Raw genomic sequence first — 21,783 nt, 5'->3', positions numbered from 1 at the left:
GACTGACTGGATGGCTGACTGACTGGCTGAATGACTGAATGACTGACTGCCTGGCTGCCTGGCTGTTGACTGACTGGATGGCTGACTGGCAGCTGACTGACTGAATGACTGACTGCCTGCCTGGCTGCTGACTGACTGAATGATTGACTGGCTGACTGACTTGACTGGCTGACTGGCTGAGTGAATGAATGGCAGACTGGCTGAAAGAATGAAGGAATGGCAGACTGGATGACTGGCTAGCTGACTGGCTGACTGAATGAATTCCTGTCTGATTGATTGAATGGCTGACTGACTGGCTGGCTGACTGAATGACTGATTGCCTGGATGACTGACTAGCTGGATGACTGGATGACTGACTTGCTGGATGACTAACTGGTTGGCTGGCTGACTGCTGGGGCCTTATCTTGAAAATGGCTGACCAAGTTCTTCCTCAGCCTTTTCAAGAATTATTTCAGAAGCAGTCATTATGTTTGTTTTTCTCTTCACAGGGTTTCCCAGGATTTCCTGGAATGTTGGGGCAGAAAGTAAGTACTCAGAAGTAGTAAAAATAGCCTTCAGTTACAAGTTAGATCCTCCAAGCACAGCAAAAAGAGGTCTGCCTTTCATCCATCAGGCCCGATAAGTGGGTTTCTTTGTGGAAGGTTCATGTTTGAAAGGGGAGTAAGTTGCCAAACGTATTGGTGAGACCTCCCTCCGACTCAGAGGAGGGACACCCCACCTGAGAAGAGAGATGGCTTCTCTGTGTCTCCTGTCTGTCAGGGGGCTATCAGACGGTTCAAAAGCAGAAAGCTTTGGGCCCCGGGACTCAGACTGGAGCTGCAGCGGCCAGCGGCCCTGATGAGGGTTCAAGGCCACTTCTGAGGCACCCAGCTCCGCACTCCTTCAGAAGGGTACACGCACTGCCAGAGGAACGCAGAGTTGTTTTAGCAGGAGACAGCGAAAATGTTTTTTATTTGACAGTTAAATGTAATATTTATTTAAGTACTTAGTAGGATTTCATGGATATCTTGCTAGGACGAGGCTTAATAAAAAGGAGTTTATTTGGTTGACTTAAAAAGTATTCACTGAATAACAGAGTGGTGTCAGATATACTAAAAACTGTGAAAGTGGCAACTGACTGACAGATTTTTTTTAACTTATATTTAAGGTTAGGGTCTGGGGAAAAGAACTCAGGGGTGAAAGTGAGGGGAGTGTCAGACAGTAGAGAAAGGGTGCTTAAACGACCACCTAGGGCAACCACCATTGCAATGGTGGGTCCTCGTGTTGTTAAGGCATTCACATTGGACACTTATTTTTGTCTAAGCCTCAGGGCATGATATTCTTCCAACAGGCAAGTGGGATGCTTTCTTAGAATTCTAAATTGTCTCCAAGTTCACCTTAAAATTTTATTCTCCATGCTTGAAAGAACAAGTTATATCTTTCTCCCATTGGTAGATTATATTTAAATAATTTTAGTCACCTGAAATTATTATCATTTATCGCTGCCCAAAGCTGTCAAAATCTCTGTTTCTGCTACCTACATAGAGTGTTGGGTTGAAAAGAGATGAATTATACAAGCAAATGAAAGGGAATGTTACAGAGAAAAACAATTTTATTTTGAAATACTTAGTCTAGGTTTTCATTCTGTGTATCAGAGAGCAGTACACTCCTGTACAATTAAATATGACAGCTTCTCTGCTCTGTTCCATTTGCTAGACTTTCCATAGAGAGTTCTCCCTCCCTCCCGTGCAGCCTGTTTAAGACAGAGGTAATGTGATGACCATAATTAGGTCTTCAGAGAGAAATTAGATCAAGATATTACTGGCTGCTTCCAACTGGTGAGGAGAAGGACCACACTTCCCTCAGCCGATCTTTTCCAAAAAATTATGCTGTTTATGCTACTGTTTTCTCCCAGACAAGCAAGGCATCTCTCAGCCTCCTCTAAACAGCCAAGGAAAATTGTGCAAACATCTCCACAGTCGCAGAGAATCCACCCTATCCAAGCAGGCTGAAGAGCATGACGGATGGGAAAGAAACCATAGGTTTAAGGACAGTTCTCGGTGAGGCAGGATGTTGGTAGCTTGACAAATTCATTACACTGGCTGAACCGGCAGGTAATTTCAGAGCTCTATGCTTGATCCTCACTGTGAATTGGTGTTCCCTGGAATTTTCCATTGTGTTGTACCTCCTCTGGCGTCCCTGGGAGAAGTTGTCTGGGTGTTTATCATCTTCTAAGTGGTTAGGGCGGAGAAGGCAATGGCACCCCACTCCAGTACTCTTGCCTGGAAAATCCCATGGACAGAGGAGTCTGGTAGGCTGCAGTCCATGGGGTCGCAAAGAGTCGGACACGACTGAGCGACTTCACTTTGACTTTTCACTTTCGTGCATTGGAGAAGGAAATTGCAACCCACTCCAGTGTTCTTGCCTAGAGAATCCCAGGGATGGGGGAGCCTGGTGGGCTGCCGTCTATGGGGTTGCACAGAGTTGGACACTACTGAAGCGACTTAGCAGCAGCAGCAGCAAGTGGTTAGGGAAGCTCTTCACAGGCACTGGCTGCTGCCTAGCAGAAATTTTCATGGATGCTGGTGTGAGACTTAGTTTGTGTGATGCCTTCTGGGGTGTTCAGGGGTTCCTGGGGGTAAGAAGGCTGCCCTGTGGGTTCATGAGCCAAAGAAGCCACAGGTGGGCCTGGAATCCTGGAAGAACACAGGGAAGGAGAGGATGGCCTGAGGTGCAGAGACCAGTTTTACAAAAGGCTGACCTTAAACTCTCGAATTCTGCAGTTGGTGCATTTGCTTTTTAATTGGGAATATGGCTTATGTTCAGAAGGGAACAGCTACCCACTCCACTATTCTTGCCTGGAGAACCATGGACAGAGGAGCCAGGTGGGCTACAGTCCATGGGGTCACATAGAGTTGGGCATGACTGACGCGACTTAGCACACACACATGGCTTATGTTGCTCTCCATGCCATTTATAATAATTGTATTAAGAATTTGAACACATGTCTGGAACATCTGTCCCACAAAGTGTTTCTCTCTGAATCAAATGGAAGTAAGGTGGAATGGCAACCAGTTTTTTCTGAAGAATAGGAATGTATATTGGAAAAGGCAGTGGCTCAGTTCAGTTCAGTCTCTCAGTCGTGTCCGACTCTGCAACCCCATGGACTGCAGCACACCAGGCCTCCCTGTCCATCACCGACTACCAGAGTTTACCCAAACTGTGTCCATTGAGTTGGTGATGCCATCCAACCATCTCATCCTCTGTCATCCCCTTCTCCTCTCACCTTCAATCTTTCCCAGCATCAGGGTCTTTTTCAATGAGTCAGTTCTTAGCATCAGGTGGCCAAAGTATTGGAGTGGGAGTTAGGGTTAGGGTTAGGGGCTACCCATTCCAGTATTCTTGCCTGGAGAATCCCATGTAGAGAGGAGCCAGGTGGGCCATAGTCCATGTGGTCACAAAGAGTCGGACTCAACTGAGTGACTAAGCACACACAGCACAGGGACACAGCTAACACGGCAGAAGCTTCCCAAAGATGACAGCCATCAAAACTGTGTCCAATTATTCAAAAACCCCAGAGATTTGAATTTATGCTAAAAACGCAACATAAAATTTCAACTAAGAAAGAGAGCATTTCCCCCATGGTGTCCCAGGCACAGACACAGGGGACTCAAACGCAGGTACCTCCCACCCTGGCCGCTCGGGCTGGGGACTTGGGAACCAAACTGTGTGCTGCCCAGCCTCCGCGTCTCTCAGATGATAACCCCACTTGGGGTAACCTGCTCCTTCCCCTCCTCTTCCCTCTCACACGACCCTATAGCTCCTCCAACCTCCTGAAGCAGCCTGCCTAGAATAGAGTGACAGAGGAGATGGCCCGTGCAGGGGGTGGATAGACCTGGAAGCTCTGCCAGAGCCTCAAGCCCCACCCCTCTCTTGCTTCTCTTTCTTCTTTCCAGGGAGAAATGGGGCCAAAGGGCGAGCCTGGGCTCGCTGGCCACCGGGGGCCCACAGGCAGACCAGGGAAACGAGGCAAGCAGGTATGGATCCCAGGGCTAACCGGATCTGGGGTGGGGGGTGGGGGGCAGAATGGGTCAGGGACCTTCTGGGCACACAGTCTGGTCTCCAGCATCCTCTAGGCTGGGGGGCAGAGCACCTGGGCTTCCTAGGTGAGCTGAGTTTGAGGGGGATGTGTAGAATGCTCAAAATTAGCTGTGTCCAATGCTGAAGCTAAGAGTGGGTCTTCAGTTCACAAGAACAGGTCTGTCTCCACCGAGACCACTGACCCCACAAAAATCTGCTTTTTGACTCAGTGTCCCAGACACAGATGGACTTCTGGACCAGCCCAGATATTTCCGGGCTCTTTAAGGGTCTTCTAGGTCTCAACAGCAGGGCATTTTCTCTTCCCTCAGGACCTCCATTTGTAAATGACCCTCTTTATTGGCACTATTCAGGGCTTAGGGAAAGTTTTCCTTCCCCTGGTCAGCAGGCTCTTGGGTCAAAACCATGTGATGGTGAGCCATCCCCAAGGCCTCAGAGAACCTTACCCCTTTGAATGAGACAGATGTCCCTTACTCTTTCAGTTCCACTCTGTTGGCTTTTTGCCTCCTTTCCCACTATACATGTAATATATGAGCATCGTGGAAAACGGAAAGTTCAGAAAACTAGGAAGGAGATCATCTAAGCACCTAACGTCCAGGCATAACCCTGTTACCATGTTGGTAGTCTTCCTTCCTGTGGAATCTCTAGCCATTTGTTCCTTTTATGACCAATATACATTTCTATTTATCCTAACTTTTAGTTAAAAATCACAACATATGCATTTTCACTTGTTACTTCATTCATTAAATATTTTAAAACTTTTCTTTTAAAATCTCTGCATCAGATTTTAGTAAATGAGGGACCAGAAGACTGCTCGGACAAGAGAAGCCTAACCGGATTATAGATAATGCTGAGGAGTGAACACGTGTGGGCATGTTCCCATTCTTTCCTTAGGCCAGATCCACAGTTCTCAGACTCTAGCTTACCTCGGAACCGCCTGGGGGCTGATTCAATACGGATGCCGTCCCCCGGGTGCAGTGGTGGTGTTCCACGTGTGTCCTCCTCCTCCCCACCAAGCCCTTACCTCCCAAAGACTCTGATACACAACTGAGGCTTCAGAGTGGATTGTTGCTTCTAAAGCTCCACATGAGTCTCACGTGCGCCAGAACTCAGAGCCACAGTAACGCTAAGAAGCCAGATCTGGTCTTTTCAAAGGGACCTAGGAATGACAGACTCCGACCTGATGAATCAGCTTCCACGATGACTTTTACTTGTTTTGGTTGAGCTGGGTCTTTGTTGCTGTGTGCAGGCTCTCTCCAGCTGTGGTGAGCCAGGGACACTGTCTGTTAAGGTGTGTGCGGGCTTCTCATGGCAGTGGTTTCTCCTGTTGCAGAGCTTTAGACGCGCAGGCTTCAGTGGTTTCGGTGCATGGGCTCAGAAGCTGTGGCACATGGGCTTGCTTGTCTGGCGGCATAGGGGATCTTCCTGGACCAGACATCAAACTTGTGCCCCCTGAGTACCACTGAGCCACCAGGGAAGCCCAGCCATGGTGACTCCTGAAGTCACAAGGCTCCAGTTCAATTTCTAAAGTTTTACGATGGGTAGCATGGCTGTGGCTTTGCCACGAGGCCACAGATAACAGTTTCCTAAAAACTAGGCTCAGAAAAAGAAAGACAAGGGAAAAATCTTTTTTAAAAATAAAGCATTTTCTCCCCTATGGCCATGTTCCATCCAGAATGTGCTATGCTTGGGATCCGAGAAGCCGCTTGGCTTCCGTCATCTGCATCTTTCCTTGGACAGTGTTTGTCTGGTCCTGGTCAGGGCGGAAGCCAAGAAGTCTATTTCTTGACCCTGTTGAGAATGATTGTGTTGGAGCCATCTTAAAGACGACACCAGAACCACATCTGGGAGCTCAGTTAGGAATATGGACTCATCTTCCTTCAAGACTTTATAGACACCTGAGTGCTGCTTCAACCCCAGCCTGCCTGGTCAGCCTTGGGGGATGGATGTGATGGTGTCTTTTTGTCATGAATTATTTGCCTAATAGAGTCTTATACACAGGGTGTTTGTTGAGCCGTGGTGCTAAGAGTCTCTGGAGGTTAAACAACCCAGATCCCTGAATCAGAAATCCAGAAGCGGCTCCAGGAGTACGAAATTCAGATCCAGAAGGACTGAAGAGCCCACCAACCCAACTCCCTTGCATGTAGTCACCCGGAAACCAGGGGCCAGGGCAGCGGCATGACCACCTGGGACCCCCCAGCCAAGCCAGCTCCCAGCAGGGACAGAAGCTGGAGACCTGAGACCAGTGTCCCCATGCTGCACCTTCCCCTCAGCCTCCTGCTTCCAAGCTGACCTTGGGCAGGCCCAGGAAAACCACACGAGTGTATCATACACGTCTTCCGTCCCAGGAACACAGCGGCCTCCTGGATGGGAATCCCCAGACTTTGTGCAACAACAGAACGAGGAGCGTTTTCCTGGAAAGCACTGCTCAGTGTGTCCTGCTCACAGAGGCGAGGCTGATGCAAGCAGATGACCGATAAGCAGAACATTCTGTTACCACTGAGGCCAGGACGAGGAGCGTTTCCAGCTTCTTCGAGCTATGTCACTTCCTGTGCTCAGAGCCAGACGATGTGGCTGTTAGATAAGTGAGACTTCGCTGCGGCTATATTAAGACGGTGTGACTTCCTGTGTCATCTGCAAGGGGAACCCGTCTTAGTGGCCTTGCAGATTGCTAAGGCTCAGGCAAGGCTTAAGACTCCCTCCCTTAGGATGGAGTTGGAGACAAACTCGGACCTCGCCATCCCACACGAAGGATTTGAGAACTCCTTGCACACTGCCGAGAGGGCCCCCAGGACCACGTGGGCAAGGTGGCAGGTCACACGTCACATGGTGGTTGAAAGGCGTGCTCGGCCGGCCTGCCCCCCAGACTTGGGAAGATTTACATTTCAGCAGGTGGGCGAGGCAATCCTGGCACACCTGTGTGAAGGCGGCCCGTCCAAAGCTGTCCGGCTCCAGCCAGCGTCATGGTCGGGGCCCAGGCAGGGACAGTCAGCCAATGGCTCGGGGGAAGCTCTGCAGGTGTGCCAGTCTTGGTTTCTGGGGTCTTTCCTAAGGACAGCCCCGGGGGAGATGTGTGCTCTTAACCCTCCAAGAGCAGACAGCAAAGAGGGCATCCCATGTGGAAAGATACAGGTACACGTCTCTTTATGAGTCAGGACTCTTCTGACTGTGGGGCAAAGACGAAACCAAGCCAGCTGCTATGATAATCAGCTTGGCGCATGGAGCCCTTGGTTCTGTGCAAACCACGTTTTCACCTCTGAGATCTTTGCTGGCCTCGTGACAAGTCTTTGCAGGTGTATATTGCCTGGCCACCTTTCACAGACGAGAAAACTCGGGCTCAGAGCGATGCCCTGAGTTACCCAGGGTCTCATGGGCCAGACGGCAAGCCACATTTCCCGACCTAGAGCTGACAAACCACGTCCACTCTGTGTGTTCAGCTTCTCCTCCTCCCCCGCTTGATCTGAGCAAGACAGATTCCGGCCTGCGGGGAGCTTCTGTCTCCTGGAGGGACATGGATGAAATGACCACAGACCAACTGTAGCTCTGATCGGGGGTGAAGGCTGTGAAGGCAGAGGGCCTGTGCCGGGGAGAACTGACTGGGCCAGGAGAGGTCAGGGAAGGCTTGGCCTCCGTGGATGGGAGGGAGTTATCTAGGCAGAAGGGAGGGGAGAGCGGTTTGGGGCAGAGAGAAGAGTCTTGAGAAGCAAAATAAAAGGCGTGTGCTCTTGAAGAGCGACAACGTCAAAAGGCTGGGACGAGCCTGGAAAGTCCAGCTGTGCATGGCTCTGGAGGCTGAGGAAGGGGCTGTGTCTTTATCCTGAAAGCACAAGGGGCCACACGGTGGGAAGAGCTCTCGTGCTAAAACAGAAATGGCCTGATGAGTGGTGGAAGGAGCACCTTCCAGAGAGGGGGCGGGTTGGGTCATTCCCACTTGCAGTTCCATGCCATGTGTGATGCCTGTAGAAAGCAAATTTAGGGTTACCAGGGGGAGATGGATGGGAAAGGGGCAGATTAACACATCCACACTATTATACATAAACTAGATAAGCAACAGGGATGTACTGTATGGCACAGGGAACTCTACTCAATATTCTATGATGGCCTATAATGGAATATAATCTTTTTTTAAAAAAACCCATTGAATCACTATGATGTACCACGGAAATGAACACAGTATTGTGAATCAACCATACCTCAATATAAAAAAAATTGGGTATCTATAAACTTGCATCCAGCACTGTCTCAAATGTTGCTTGCCCTGAGCTTTTTATGAGCTTGGTGACCTCTGGAAGTGCATTCCTCCTCCAGCACTTGCTCCAAAGTACAAGTTGTTTGCCAATGGAGAGCTGACTGGGGAAGAAAGTCTGCAATGTCCTGCTCTTATAACAGGCTCTGCCTTTTTCTCCATCAGGGGCAGAAAGGAGATAGTGGCGTGACAGGCCCCCCGGGCAAACCCGGGCCTTCTGGTCCACCTGGCCGTCCGGGTCTCCCAGGCCCCCCAGGTCCCCCCTCCGCAGGTAAGAACGTCACTGCTTCACCTGGTCCACAGTGTCGCCCTCCAGCCAGCCTCCCAGAGGGAGTCCAGCAGAGGCCGGACTTGAAATGCCTGCAGCAATTCAATACACTTCTGTTATCCACCATTTGGTTAATTCGAGTTTTACACAAGGGAGATAAACATTATTATGGTTTTGATTTAGCATTTTGGATAACAAATAGAGGAGAGAAAAAGAAAAAAAAATCACATTGGTGATGTCATTTATACACGAAGTGAAAAATAACCAGCTAGTACTCCAACAGCGAGCACCTCTTTATAGAAAAACATTTCATGGCTCCAAGCAGCTCGGAGTAAAGATGACACTGCACATTTTTCTATCTTACACAGCATTATGACAGAGTCCTTACAGATTTGCATTGAATATGGAAAGAAATTATTACAAAGACATGAAAGTCTCCCTTGAAGAGGCCATAGGTACACGGCTACCTTGCTTTACTTTATTTGATTTGAGGTGCTAAGCCTTTTATTTGGTTTGTACACAGCACATCCTCTGTGTTAACATAGCATCTCTAGGTGCTGTGTTTATGTAGATGAATACTGTTTATTGACTATGCAAGATCCATTGTTTTCAGTTATCCAAAAGGAACCAAAAATTTTTTTTCTAATTCTTTTCTTAAGAAAATGAAGGCATTTAAAAATTCCAAAGTGCGCTTTTCCCCACTGTGTTTATGGGAAAATATTTACAACCACACCGTGGGATGGTCAAGAAATGTCATTCTGATAGATCCTTGAAACCAAATGAAAACTGGCCCTGAAACGGCAACCAGCTAGGATGCTGGGAAAATTCAATCTTGCATGTTAATGGGGTTCCCTCCACTTCTTCAACTGTCACAGAACAGTGGGGCAGAGATCCTGGGGGGTTAGGGTGAAAGGATATCACGGGAGGTCCCTCCAGCCCTTGACCGGCCCCATTCACCTCTGAAACCAGTTGCCTGAGGCCACGTGGTCAGAGGGGTGACCACTATCTTCATACCAGGCGTCGGTGTCAGATCATCCCCAAACCTGGGAATCCTGGTCTTCAAAGGTCAGCTTTCCCAGGAGCACCCCACAGCCATTCCTCCTGAGATTAGGAGTCTCCTTATCTCCAGGCTTTGGGGTCCCTGTCCTCCCACGTCTGGGGTGATCTCTCCTCTTCTGACCTCCAGCCCCTCCCTCCTCTTGGTCCTCATACAGCGCTGCCCTCTTTTGAGAACAGAAGGCAAACGTCTTTTAATATGACCTGTTTCTCAGCAAGGGCAAGAAAGCACAGTCTTGCTGCCCCCTTGAAATTGGGAAGGAAAAAATAACGGAAGGACAAGCATCAGTCACTACGACATCCTGCTGCACCCATTTCTGTCTGTTAGGGGATCTGGCCGAGCAGTAGCTCGGCCCGTGTCCCTGCCCAGACTGTCTCCCTGAGATGACTGGATGATCCGGATGAAAGTTCTTCCCGTCAGTCCTCTCCCTCCTCGGTTCTGAGGCAGGACGCCTCCCTCAAGCCCACGACCCTGGGCTGCCAACCCCAGAGACTGACAGCACTGTCTGAAGCCCGGGTTTTGCCTTTGGAAGGGATGCTTTCGGCCCCTGGGGTATTTCAGTTCAGTTCAGTTCAGTTCAGTCGCTCAGTCGTGTCCAGCTCTTTGCGACCCCATGAACCGCAGCACGCCAGGCCTCCCTGTCCATCACCAACTCCAGGAGTTCACTCAGACTCATGTCCATTGAGTCAGTGATGCCATCCAACCATCTCATCCTCTGTCGTCCCCTTCTCCTCCCACCTTCAATCTTTCCCAGCATCGGGGTCTTTTCCAGTGAGTCAGTTCTTTGTATCAGGTGGCCAAATTATTGGAGTTTGAGCTTCAGCATCCGTCCTTCCAATGAATATTTAGGGTTGATTTCCTTTAGGATGGGCTGGTTGGATCTCCTTGCAGTCCAGAGGAGTCTCAAGAGTCTTCTCCAACACCACAGTTCAAAAGCATCAATTCTTTGGCACTCAGCTTTCTTTAGAGTACAACTCCCACATCCATACATGACCACTGGAAAAACCATAGCTTTGACTAGATGGACCTCTGTTGGCAAAGTAATGTCTCTGCTTTTTAATATGCTATCTAGGTTGGTCATAACTTTCCTTCCAAGGAGCAAGTTTCTTTAATTTCATGGCTGCAGTCACCATCTGCAGTGATTTTTGAGCCCAGAAAAATAAAGTCTGACACTGTTTCCCTATCTATTTGCCATGAAGTAATAGGACCAGATGCCATGATCTTAGTTTTCTGAATGTTGAGCTTTAAGCCAACCTTTTCACTCTCCTCTTTCACTTTCATCAAGAGGCTCTTTAGTTCTTCTTCACTTTCTGCCATAAGGTTGCTGTCATCTGCATATCTGCAGATATTGATTATTGATATTTATATATCAATATCAATTGGTTATTGATATTTCTCCCGGCAATCTTGATTCCAGCTTGTGCTTCTTCCAGCCCAGCGTTTCTCATGATGTACTCTGCATATAAGTTAAATAAGCAGGGTGACAATACACAGCCTTGATGTACTCCTTTTCCTATTTGGAACCAGTCTGTTGTTCCATGTCCAGTTCTGTTGCTTCCTGACCTGCATACAGGTTTCTCAAGAGGCAGGTCAGGTGGTCTGGTATTCCCATCTCTTTAAGCATTTTCCACAGTTTGTTGTGGTCCACACAGTCAAAAGCTTTGGCATAGTCAATGAAGCAGAAGTAGATGTTTTTCTGGAAGTCTCTTGCTTTTTCCATGATCCAGCAGATGTTGGCAATTTGATCTCTGGTTGCTCTGCCTTTTCTAAAACCAGCTTGAACATCTGGAAATTCACGATTCACGTACTATTGAAGCCTGGCTTGGAGAATTTTGAGCATTACTTTACTAGCGTGTGAGATGAGTGCAATTGTGTGGTAGTTTGAACATTCTTTGGCATTGCCTTTGGGATTGGAATGAAAACTGACCTTTTCCAGTCCTGTGGCCACTGCTGAGTTTTCCCAATTTGCTGGCATACTGAGTGCAGCACTTTCACAGAATCATCTTTTAGGATTTGAAATAGCTTAGCTGGAATTCCATCACCTCCACTAGCTTTGTTCGTAGTGATGCTTCCTAAGGCCCACTTGACCTCACACTCCAGGATGTCTGGCTCTAGGTGAGGGATCAGACCATTTTGGTTATCTGGGTCATGAAGATCTTTTTTGTATAGTTCTTCTGTGTATTCTTGCCACCTCTTCGTCCTGGGGTATTTAAGGGCTCACAAAACTGAGGAATAGCCAGGGGGCCTGTGGTTGGGTGGCATCCCCCGCAAACAAAGACCTCAGTGGTCTCATGGTGTATCCGACATGAATCCCGGCTCCCCCGTCAAGCCTGGGGTGGGGTGGGAAGGGCAGGGCTTGGAGAGCCTCAGCCGCTCCCTTGGCGGCCGGCCGGATTGTCTTGTCAGCCTCTGGTGGACTGCAGCCCCTCGCTGTCGCAGGGCCAGTGTAGCCCTGTATTCTCTCCTTGGCTCTCTAGCACCTTCTCTTTCAGCCTGCTATGCCATCACCCTGTTCCCTGCCCACTCCTCTACACCATCCTCTGTCCTCCAGAGGATCCTGCTCCTGCTTGAGTGGGGGCATAGTCCTACAGTCCCTCTGGGTGCACCTGGCCTGAAACAGCGTTCCTGTCAGCCCCCGGGTCCACCCCACCACCTCCTCCCCCTCCTTCCAAGCTCTCTCTTCTGCGCCCTCCCTGGTCCCTGATGGGCCGTCTCCTTCCCTCGGACCGCAGTCCCCGCTGCAACTGTGCCGGCCCCTCGCTGGTGACTGCTTCCTGCAGGTGTGTCTCCTCGTCCTCCTGGTGGCAGGTCCTCCTCGAGGCAGGGTCCTGGCTGAGTCAGCTTTGCACCCCCATTTGCACCCGCCTGTTGGTGCTCACACACCTCGGCCCTTTAGCCGTCGGGCTGGCCCCCTGGATCATTGCACAGCAGCCAAGCAGGATGCAGGCGGGCTGTTTGACTGATGTCCCTTCCCTGTGCCTGCCTTTGGGTCACGTCCCCTCTGTGGAACCTCCCAGAGTGAGAGGACTGAAGAAAATGGGGCAAGAATCCTACTCTTTGGAAACGTGTCTTTTGGGGGGGGTGGGGGGTGGGGACAGCAGGAGAGGGAGGCGTTTAGAAGAAACCTTCCCTGTGCACAGGACCAGTTGGATCATCATCAGGAGTTGGGACAGGCCTCCAAACTGATTTCTGAGACTACCTTTGAGAGCCTGGTAAAGTTCCACTCTCGGGGAAAAAAAACATGTGTCTACCTACACCCAGAGCTCCAGACGCCTTGTCCCAAATCCATCTTGGGATATTCTTGGGCTCTGTGGGCCCCGGGTTAACCTCCCCTGGTCTGATCCCACCCTCCCTTTGTAGATGAGAACTTCACGCCTCAGAGATCCCCCAAGGTCACTGGGCGAACTGGTGGCCACTCCTGGTCCGAAGTCCGCCTGTGACTCCTGGTCTCGAGACCTTCCCACACAGCCATGCAGCCTCTTCAGGGACAGAGCGGGGTGGAGGTGATGGGATGGCCCGGGACTCCCCTGCCTTCTCCCAGATTCCCCTCCGGGACTTGCTCCCACCACAGCAGCAGCCGGTGGGGATGGGAGGCCCTTAGGCAGAGAGGCAAAGCTGGTCCTCTGGCTGCCAGGAGACGGAGAGGCTGAGGCTGGGGAGTTCAGGCGGCTGTGCCCTTTGGGGCAGCCTGGCAGGAATCGGGCAGATGTAACGGATGCCCTGGGACAGCTGGGAGGAAGCGGCAGGGGGAGGGGGCAGGAAGCAGGCTCTCCGCCACATCCTGTTGACCTGTCTCGAGGCCACCTCTGTTGCTGGTGCCCAGTGCCGGGGGGGGGCAGGACAGTGCTGGGGAGCGGGAGGAGGCGGGAGCTTGTCACGACCCAAGGTAACCAAGAAAGAGGGGCTGGGGGCCGGAGGAGGGAACAGCAGCAAAGGCCTTGAAGATGTAATTTGCAATAAACAAATTACAAATTTGGCAGAGTCCTTCCTGCACCCAGACAGGGCATAAGTGAATCAATGTGGTACCTGGGAATTGCCAGCTTCCTGCACGCATCAGTAATTCTTGGATGTATGTCTTTTGAACAGCCTAGGGTTAAGTGGACATGAATTCAAATCCCATCCTGGATTAATGGGACAGACTCCACAGTTCTGGAGGAAAAGTTGGGATCGCACAGGCAGCTGGAAGGTGGCCCCCATAACGCTCTCCCATCCTTGGTTACAGGGCACTCCCATCTCAGTTGCCCCAGGTGCAAACTCCCCAGAACGTTCCTGAGCTGGTGGAGTCTCTCTCCGAACATGAGACTGGCATTCCTCCCAGACTGTGTCTGATTTCTTGTTAGGATGAATGACCATAACTTGGTGTAAGATGCTGGCGGGCCTCCTTTCCCTGAAGGCTGACAGCATTCTGACCCGTCCGCCGGCTCAGGAAGCCTCAGGGTATGGGCGGCCCGCGGGGGTCTCCTCCTGCCGCTGCAGCTGCCTCTGTGGGGTTCTGACCCAGACCTCTCCCCTGGGGTCATGTTCTCCGCACCCTCATGGGATCTGCAGACTGTGCCCCAGTTGCTGACTGCCCTGGGCACAGCTGTCCAGCCTGAAACCAATAGCTGGCTCGTCTCCAAGCCCCTGCTTAATTTCCCAGAAGGAGGGGTATCTACTTATTTCTGTTTTCAGTGCCCATCTTTTCCTGTTGGATGGCCCTGGCTCTAGCATTTTTCTGCCAACTAGAGTGGGACCTCTAGTCTTTTCCGAAGAGCTTAGTTCATCTGGGTTCATTCATCCGAAACATCAAACATGCACTGTGTCCCCTGCTGGGTGCCACGCCCTGGTGAGTGAAAACAGGCGTCCACCTGCCCTTGTGGAGGTGAGTGTCCCCTCCTCCAGGAGACACACACTGCTGGCCTGGCGATCTCACGGGGAACAGAATCACAGAGACACATAAGACAGGGCGTGGGGAACCACAGAACTGTCCTCAGTGTGAGCAGGACGGCTCAGGAAGGCTTCCTGAACCCGGATCAGGAGAGAGTGAGGAGGTGCCTGGTGAGGGGTGGATGGAGAGGGGATGGAGGCTGGAGAGGAGGACAGTCTGGAGGGGGTTTGTGTGAAGACCATTTCCCAAGCCCGGCGGCGCGAAGCCTCGGGGCTCACAGAATCACTGCAAGAGCTTTGAAAAGCGCAGCTGCCTGAGTTCCCTTCTCAGCAGTCCTGATGGAATTGGTCTGGAGTGTGGTCTGGGCATTCAGGGCCTTTACAAGTCAAGGTGAGAATTACCAACCCTAGCAGGTCTCCCACCTTGCAGGGAATAAATTTCCCCATCGTATCTTTTTCAGATACTCTTCTCAGAATCAGGGAAGAAAAAAATAGGCTGAGCATTTTCAAACATCCCATTTTCTTCTAGAAGAAATCAAAGAAACCCACATTCAGAGTTTCCTTTGTAAAGTTCCTATATATAATAACAAAATAAAATAATTAGAAAAAAATGAAAGTTATCAGCCAGTAACATGCTCATCAGTAAGAAGTTCTTAGGTGGTGCTAGTGGTAAAGAACCCGCAGGTCAAAGCAGGAGACATAAGAGACGCAGGTTCCACCCGTGCGTGGGGAAAGTCCCCTGGCGGAGGACCTGGCAACCCACTTCAGTAATCTTACCTGGAGAATCTCATGGACAGAGCAGCCTGGTGGGCTACGGTCCAAAGGGTCGCAAAGAGTTGGACACGACTGAAGAGACTTAGCACACAAACATAAAGAATTGTTTTCCTCCTACAGCAAAGAAGTCCAGGGGCAGACAGTGGCTGGCTTTGGTTCAGTGTCTAGGTGTCACTCTCAGGGCCCCAGGTCCCACAAGGCCCTTGCCGTCCCTGTATGCTGGCTTATTTTACTTCAGGGTTGCAGCATAGCTGCCACAGCACCGGCCATCTTGTCTGTCTTCCAGGCAAGAAGAAGGAGGAAGCTATGTCCCCATCCAGCCCTGCTTCTCCCGTATCAGGATAGACTTTCCCAGAAGCTCACCCTTCTCCCACCACAGACCTTACATTGGCCATCACTGTGGCACATGGTCACCTCCAGGGGCAAGGGGGTCTGGGGAGTAGAATGTCTAGTCTCCAAACTGTAGAGAGAGAGAAGGGAGGAGGAGGGTTGGCAAAGGTGCTGCCACACTCAGTGTGTTTAGGGGACCCACAGCTTGGACCAGAAGCACCTCTCTGGACCTCTCCTCTAGGCCTCTCTGAAACACTGTGGACTTGAGGCTTCTTTCTGTCGTGAAACTTGCTGACGCCTCCCTGGGCTGTTTGGTTCTCTTTTCCTTTGCTCTGGTAACAGCGGTTTGTTGCTTTCTAGGACAACTTGTAATGGGACCCAAGGGGGAAAGAGGATTTCCTGGGCCCCCAGGAAGATGTCTTTGTGGACCCCCCATGAATGTGAATAACCCTTCCTATGGGGAGTCTGTGTACGGGCCCAGCTCCCCACGAGTTCCTGTGGTAAGGCTCTTCTGGGAGGAATCTGGGGTGGTCCCCCCTCACGACATGATTGATGACCCCCTGGGGTTTGTAAAAACCTTTTAGTAAAATTTATTTCCCCGTTACCCTGGGCACAAACTTGTTATGGCAAACTGGAAAATAAGGGGAAAATCCAAAGAAGAAAACCAAGATAACGTTGTGGGTCCACTGTGGAGCATTTTCTGCATCTTTTTTTTTCTTTGGCCATGCCATTCGGCTTGCGGGATTTTAGTTCCCTGACCAGGGATTGAACCTGGACTCTGACGGTGAAAGCACTGAGTCCTAACCACTAGACTGTCTTTTTTAAAGAAAAACATTATGGAACATTGCAAGTAAGTACAAAAGCAGAAACAGATAGTTTAAGGAACCCGCACGTCCTCTTTACCCAAGTTCAACAATGATCAAGTCCCAGCTCATCTCCTTTCTTCTTTACACTTGATGTATGACAGCCCACCCTCCTTTGGATTACTTTGAAGTAAACCCTGGACATAAATTCATCGTTCAAATGGATACATAATAATCCATGCATCACGTGGCTGTGCTATGATTTATTTAACCAGAGCCCTATTTTCAGAAACCGATCAAGTGCTCCAAGCTTTTCCCTCATATAATAGCATTGTCATAAATGTCTTTGAGTGTAAGAATTTTAAGAATCATTTCCAGATGTTGAAATACTTGATTAGATGACATCACCTTTTTATTGAAGTCTTTGTAACACTTTGAAGATTTAAAAATCTTAAACCTTGGTGAATATTTTTATTCCTAACTCAAACATTCTGAACCGGGTTAGGAGGATGTGGGAATCGTTAGCCCTCACTTCAGGAGGGACGCAAGAGTGCAAATGCCAACCCTCTTCCCACTGACCACCGGCCCCCCACAAGGCTTGTTTTTCCTCCTCTGGCTCTTTAAGCCCTGCTCCCCAGGGAAGTGTTTTCTGGGACCCTCACCAGTGTGTTCTCTGGCAGATCTTTGTGGTCAACAACCAGGAGGAACTGGAGAGGCTGAACACCCAGAACGCGATCGCCTTCCGCAGAGACCAGAGGTCCCTGTACTTCAAGGACAGCTTTGGCTGGCTCCCCGTCCAGGTACCCAAGGTGGCGCTCCACAGAGGGACTCATCTCCGAAGGAAGGGGAGGCTGGGCGCAGAGCTTTCTGTGGAGGCTTGAGCGCCCCCCTCACCCGGCCTCTGAGAGCTCCCTGGGCCCAGGGCCACCGCCTGCAGCCTCCACTCTGAGTCCAGGCTCCAGACGGGGCTCCCCGCGGCCCAGCCTCCCCGCCAAGCACAGAGCTCTGGCCCTGGGACAGGAGCCCCCACCGCCTTGTGCCCACCCAGAGCCTCTGTCCCCGGTGCCCTGGGATGCCTGGCACACTGTCCTTGGTAACTTCACTGTGTTTCTCTGGCCAGCTGACACCTGTCCACCCCCGGGACTACCCTGGAGACCACCGCAGCTCCTGCGGGGATGGGGTCCTGCAGCCAGGGGAGGAGTGTGACGACGGGAACGCAGACGCAGGCGACGACTGCATCCGTGAGTGGGGCCCGGCCCTGGGGGAACCAGCACACACCACCGCAGGGCTGCCATCAGGCCAGGCCCTGGACACCAGCCACACGTTTTGGATGGTTCTAGAGCCAGCAACGGCAACCGACTCCAGAACTCTTGCCTGGAAAATCCCATGGACGGAGGAGCCTGGTAGGCTACAGTCCATGGGGTCGCTAAGAGTCAGACACGACTGAGCGACTTCATTTTCACTTTTCACTTTCATGCACTGGAGAAGGAAGTGGCAACCCACTCCAGTGTTCTTGCCTGGAGCATCCCAGGGACGGGGGAGCCTGGTGGGCTGCCGTCTATGGGGTTGCACAGAGGCGGACACGACTGAAGCGACAGCAGCGGCAGAGCCAGCACTGGGCAGGCAGAAGGGACGACCGTCCTCGCTCAGGCCAGATGTGAGCCCTCCCAACCAGCCGAGGATGGTGATGGAGCTGCTGTCGAGGGTTTGGACCCCACAGAAGCCCCGGGGCCCTCCCCTTTTTCCTGAATCCTACTTCTCGGCAAAACCCACAGTCTCATCGAGAGACAAAGGTGGTGCAGGAGGTCTGAGAGGCAGATGGGAGAAGCCGAGACTCTGAATTGGGCTCCCTCTCAGCAGACGGAGTCCTCGGAGCCGACCGCTAGGGAACTGGGCGGCCGAGCGGCCCTCAGGCTCACAGACGTGACCAGGACAGGCAGGCGGCCTAGCACTGGAGCGTCCCTGGTCCCTCTTCTTTTAAAACTCAAGGGACGAAAGCAGGAGGTGAGGTGGAAAGCATGAGCTTCAGAGTCAAGGTAGAGTTCAGAGGCAGCTCTGAAAGCCACCGAGTCACCCCGTCTCCACCGAGTCACCCCATCTCAGAGGGGCAGCTACGTGGCGAGTGGGGTGACCCAGGGCTTCCCTGAAAACTAGGTGTGACAGGCATGGATGGCTGAAGCCTTGAGATCCTGTGAGCCGACGTCACAGGGACGGTCTGGGGCCGTAGGGGCCTCATGCCCCTTCCCTGCACGGCTTCTCCCTGTGGTGAGGAGCCGGGCTCCGGTCCAGGGCCGGGAACACGTAGGTGCCCAGCGCGGGTCCCTCGCCAGCCAGGAGCTCGGCGGGAGGAGCGGGGCAGTAGGGCAGGGGGGTAAAGCAGCTGCTTCTCCTGGAAGCTGCTCTTCCCCTGACGGTTCCGGGCCGCGATTCCTAGCAGGCCGGCTCTGCCCGCAGGCCCCCGGCCCCTCGTGCAGGTGACACAGCAGGAAGGACCGCCTAAGGGTCTCAAGCCCCTGTTGGCTCAGACACCCTGTAAAGACGAGGGTTCAAACTCCCGGCGCCTCCCCTTGGGCGAGAACAGAGCTGGTGGAAGACACGGTCTGGCTTCCGGGGGACGCAGGGTCACCTGGAGGCTCCCTCCACCACCACCCCCACCCCCGCCCCCGAGGCCATCACTGAGCCCGGGGCCCGCGGTCTCCCGACCCTTGCCGTGTGGGAACCAGCAGTGGTCCCGCGACGGGGGACAGCGTCCAGGCCCCAGGCTGGGACAAGGACACGGAGGCTGGGGTGGGCTATCGGCTGACGCGCAGCGGCCTGGACCAGGGCCAGTGACCCCCTTCCGTAGGACTGGGGTCTGGACCCCTGTGGAAGACCGCGCGAGAGAGGAAAGCCCTTGCGGCCACGTGGTCCTGCCGGGCCGTCCCCTCCCCGGCCCCTCAGGGCTGTGTCCCCCTTGTGTCCCCCACCAGGCTGCCGCCGGGCCTACTGCGGAGACGGCCACCGGCACCGGGGCGTGGAGGACTGCGACGGCGCTGACTTCGGCCACCTGACCTGCGAGACCTATCTCCCCGGGTAGGGACCGTCTCGTGGGCTTGACCGCTCCCGCCCGGGCTCCCCTCTTTCCTTCACAAATACCTTCCTGAGCATCTGTGTGCCCGGGCTTTGTGGACACTGCGGAATGGTGACGCACAACACACGCAGCCCCAGCTCACGTCACGCCGCCCCGGCTCATGTCACACGCAGCCCCGGGGCACGGCTCATGTCACATAGCCCCAACTCACGTCACACAGCCCCAGCTCATGTCACACAGCCCCAACTCACGTCACGCAGCGCTGGCTCACGTCACGCAGCTCCTGCTCACGTTCAGTTCAGTTCAGTCGCTCAGTCGTGTCCGACTCTTTGCAACCACATGAATCGCAGCACACCAGGCCTCCCTGTCCATCACCAACTCCCGGAGTTCACCCAAACTCATATGCATACAGTCGGTGATGCCATCCAACCATCTCATCCTCTGTCGTCCCCTTCTCCTCCTGCCCCCAATCCCTCCCAGCATCAGGGTCTTTTTCCAATGAGTCAACTCTTCACATGAGGTAGCCAAAGTATTGGAGTTTCAGCCTCAGCATCAGTCCTTCAAATGAACACCCAGGGCTGATCTCCTTTAGAATGGACTGGTTGGATCTCCTTGCAGTCCAAGGGACTCTCAAGAGTCTTCTCCAACACCACAGTTCAAAAGCATCAATTCTTCCACACTCAGCTTTCTTCACAGTCCAACTCTCACATCCATACACGAGCACTGGAAAAACCATAGCCTTGACTAGATGGACCTTTGTTGGCAAAGTAATGTCTCTGCTTTTTAATATGCTAACCCCAGCTCACATTATGCAGCCCCAACTCATGTCACAGCCGCCCCGGCTCAAGTCACGCCACCCCAACTCACAACACACGCAGCCCCAGATTACCTCATGCAGCCCCAGCTCACATCACGCTGCCCTGACTCACGACACACGCAGCCCCAGTTCAGGTCACGCAGTCCCGGCTCACGTCGGGGGGCTATGTCAGCGCAGCCGTGTGACCCAGCCCCACCTGGGTCCCGGAGTCGGGGGGCCACCACCTCTGAGACCCCTGTGGCTCGGGCTCAGTCCCCCGCTTCTCCCGGGACCAGCCTGGTCTCTAGAGGAGCGGGCCCACCCTTGGAGCGAGGCCCAGGGCAGAGGGCAGGCATCTGTACCCTGAACTCTCCGGAACTGCCCGGTGGGCCAGCAGCTGCCGCGGAGGCCCCGTCAGCATTAGGACCTCACTTTGCTGACCTCGGCTCCTCCAAGAGAACCCCAGAAACACAGCATTCCTGCCAGCACCCCAACACTTGTTTCTGAGGCCCCCTCAGTGGGCGGCTGTGTGGCTTAGGACAAGCATGCCGGTGTCCTGGCCTCCACGAAGACATCTCTCGCGCCCAGGGGAGGCCTCTGCCCCGCGAGGTGGGGGTCTCCTGAACTCTGTTCAAGCAGAATGGCGCCCCCTGCCCCAGACCTCACTGGACCAGGGCTGAGGGGCTTCTGGGAAAGCTGGGGAGGTCGCTGCTCCCCCAGGCCCCGGCCTGCCTCTCTCGTGGGCAGCCAAAATAGACAGCTGAGAAATAGTACAGAGCGGTCTAAGGGTGGCGCTGGAGGAGGTGGCGGTTGTCTCCGAGAGGCTGCGTCCAAGCCCGTGCCCCCAGACCCCTCTGCTTTGCTCAAGGGAGAAAGCCCCGGAGGCCTGGACCCGGCTGCCCCAGGCCCTTAGGCAGCTGGCAGGGGGAGCAGCCGTGTGCCGAGGTTGCAGCAGAGTCCCAGGACGTGGCTGCATCCCGGGCTCCTGCCCACTGCCCCGTGTCCTCCCCCAGGTCGTACGGAGACCTGCGATGCACCCCCTACTGCTTCATCGACTCCACGCCCTGCCGCTACTTCACCTGAGGACCCCCGGGAGGAGGCGGCGGCCTGCAGCGCCGCCAGCAGCTTTTCCGCCCTCGGCAGACAGACTGACCTCGCCCCGTCCTGGTCCAGTGTCCACCGCCTCCGTGCCACAGAAACAAGGACAAACTCTCGCTGCTAAAACAAGCTTGTAACGCAGGCCGACGGGAGGAACCGAGGACCCCCGCGCCCTGTCTTCACCCGCAAGCCCCGGGCCTCCACCCCGCACCCAGCGCGACCTTGCGGCGGGGACGAATATACATGTCGGCAGGGCGCTTTGCCTTCCCCACGTCGCAGACTCGGCTTCGCACTGTTAGGCACACACGGACTGTTTGCTCCCATCCGCGGGAGGCGTCCGGGGGGGCAGCCTCTCCGCCCCTCTGACCTCTGGAAACTCGGGCATGTCCTCGGCCGCT

The 21,783-nt window shown here is 53.1% G+C and overlaps 1 protein-coding gene across 3 annotated transcripts in view; it reads left to right on the top strand.

The window, feature by feature from the left end:
* COLQ (collagen like tail subunit of asymmetric acetylcholinesterase) overlaps positions 1 to 21,532 on the top strand; it is a 67,655-nt gene extending 46,123 nt beyond the window's left edge. For all 3 annotated transcript variants that reach the window (XM_055569967.1, XM_055569965.1, XM_055569966.1), the window contains exons 10-17: positions 489 to 524; positions 3,936 to 4,016; positions 8,489 to 8,594; positions 15,979 to 16,118; positions 17,102 to 17,221; positions 17,542 to 17,662; positions 19,391 to 19,493; positions 21,301 to 21,532. In XM_055569967.1, the coding sequence (XP_055425942.1) occupies positions 489 to 524; positions 3,936 to 4,016; positions 8,489 to 8,594; positions 15,979 to 16,118; positions 17,102 to 17,221; positions 17,542 to 17,662; positions 19,391 to 19,493; positions 21,301 to 21,370 (777 nt within the window). In that variant the 3' untranslated portion in view covers positions 21,371 to 21,532. The remainder of the gene's footprint in view (positions 1 to 488; positions 525 to 3,935; positions 4,017 to 8,488; positions 8,595 to 15,978; positions 16,119 to 17,101; positions 17,222 to 17,541; positions 17,663 to 19,390; positions 19,494 to 21,300) is intronic.
* The last annotated feature ends 251 nt before the right edge of the window (positions 21,533 to 21,783 follow it).

This window comes from Bubalus kerabau, chromosome 2 (assembly GCF_029407905.1).
Source record: "Bubalus kerabau isolate K-KA32 ecotype Philippines breed swamp buffalo chromosome 2, PCC_UOA_SB_1v2, whole genome shotgun sequence".
NCBI lineage: Eukaryota > Metazoa > Chordata > Mammalia > Artiodactyla > Bovidae > Bubalus > Bubalus kerabau.
Note: the sequence above shows the minus strand (reverse complement) of the source record. Positions and strands in the feature narration are given on the sequence as shown.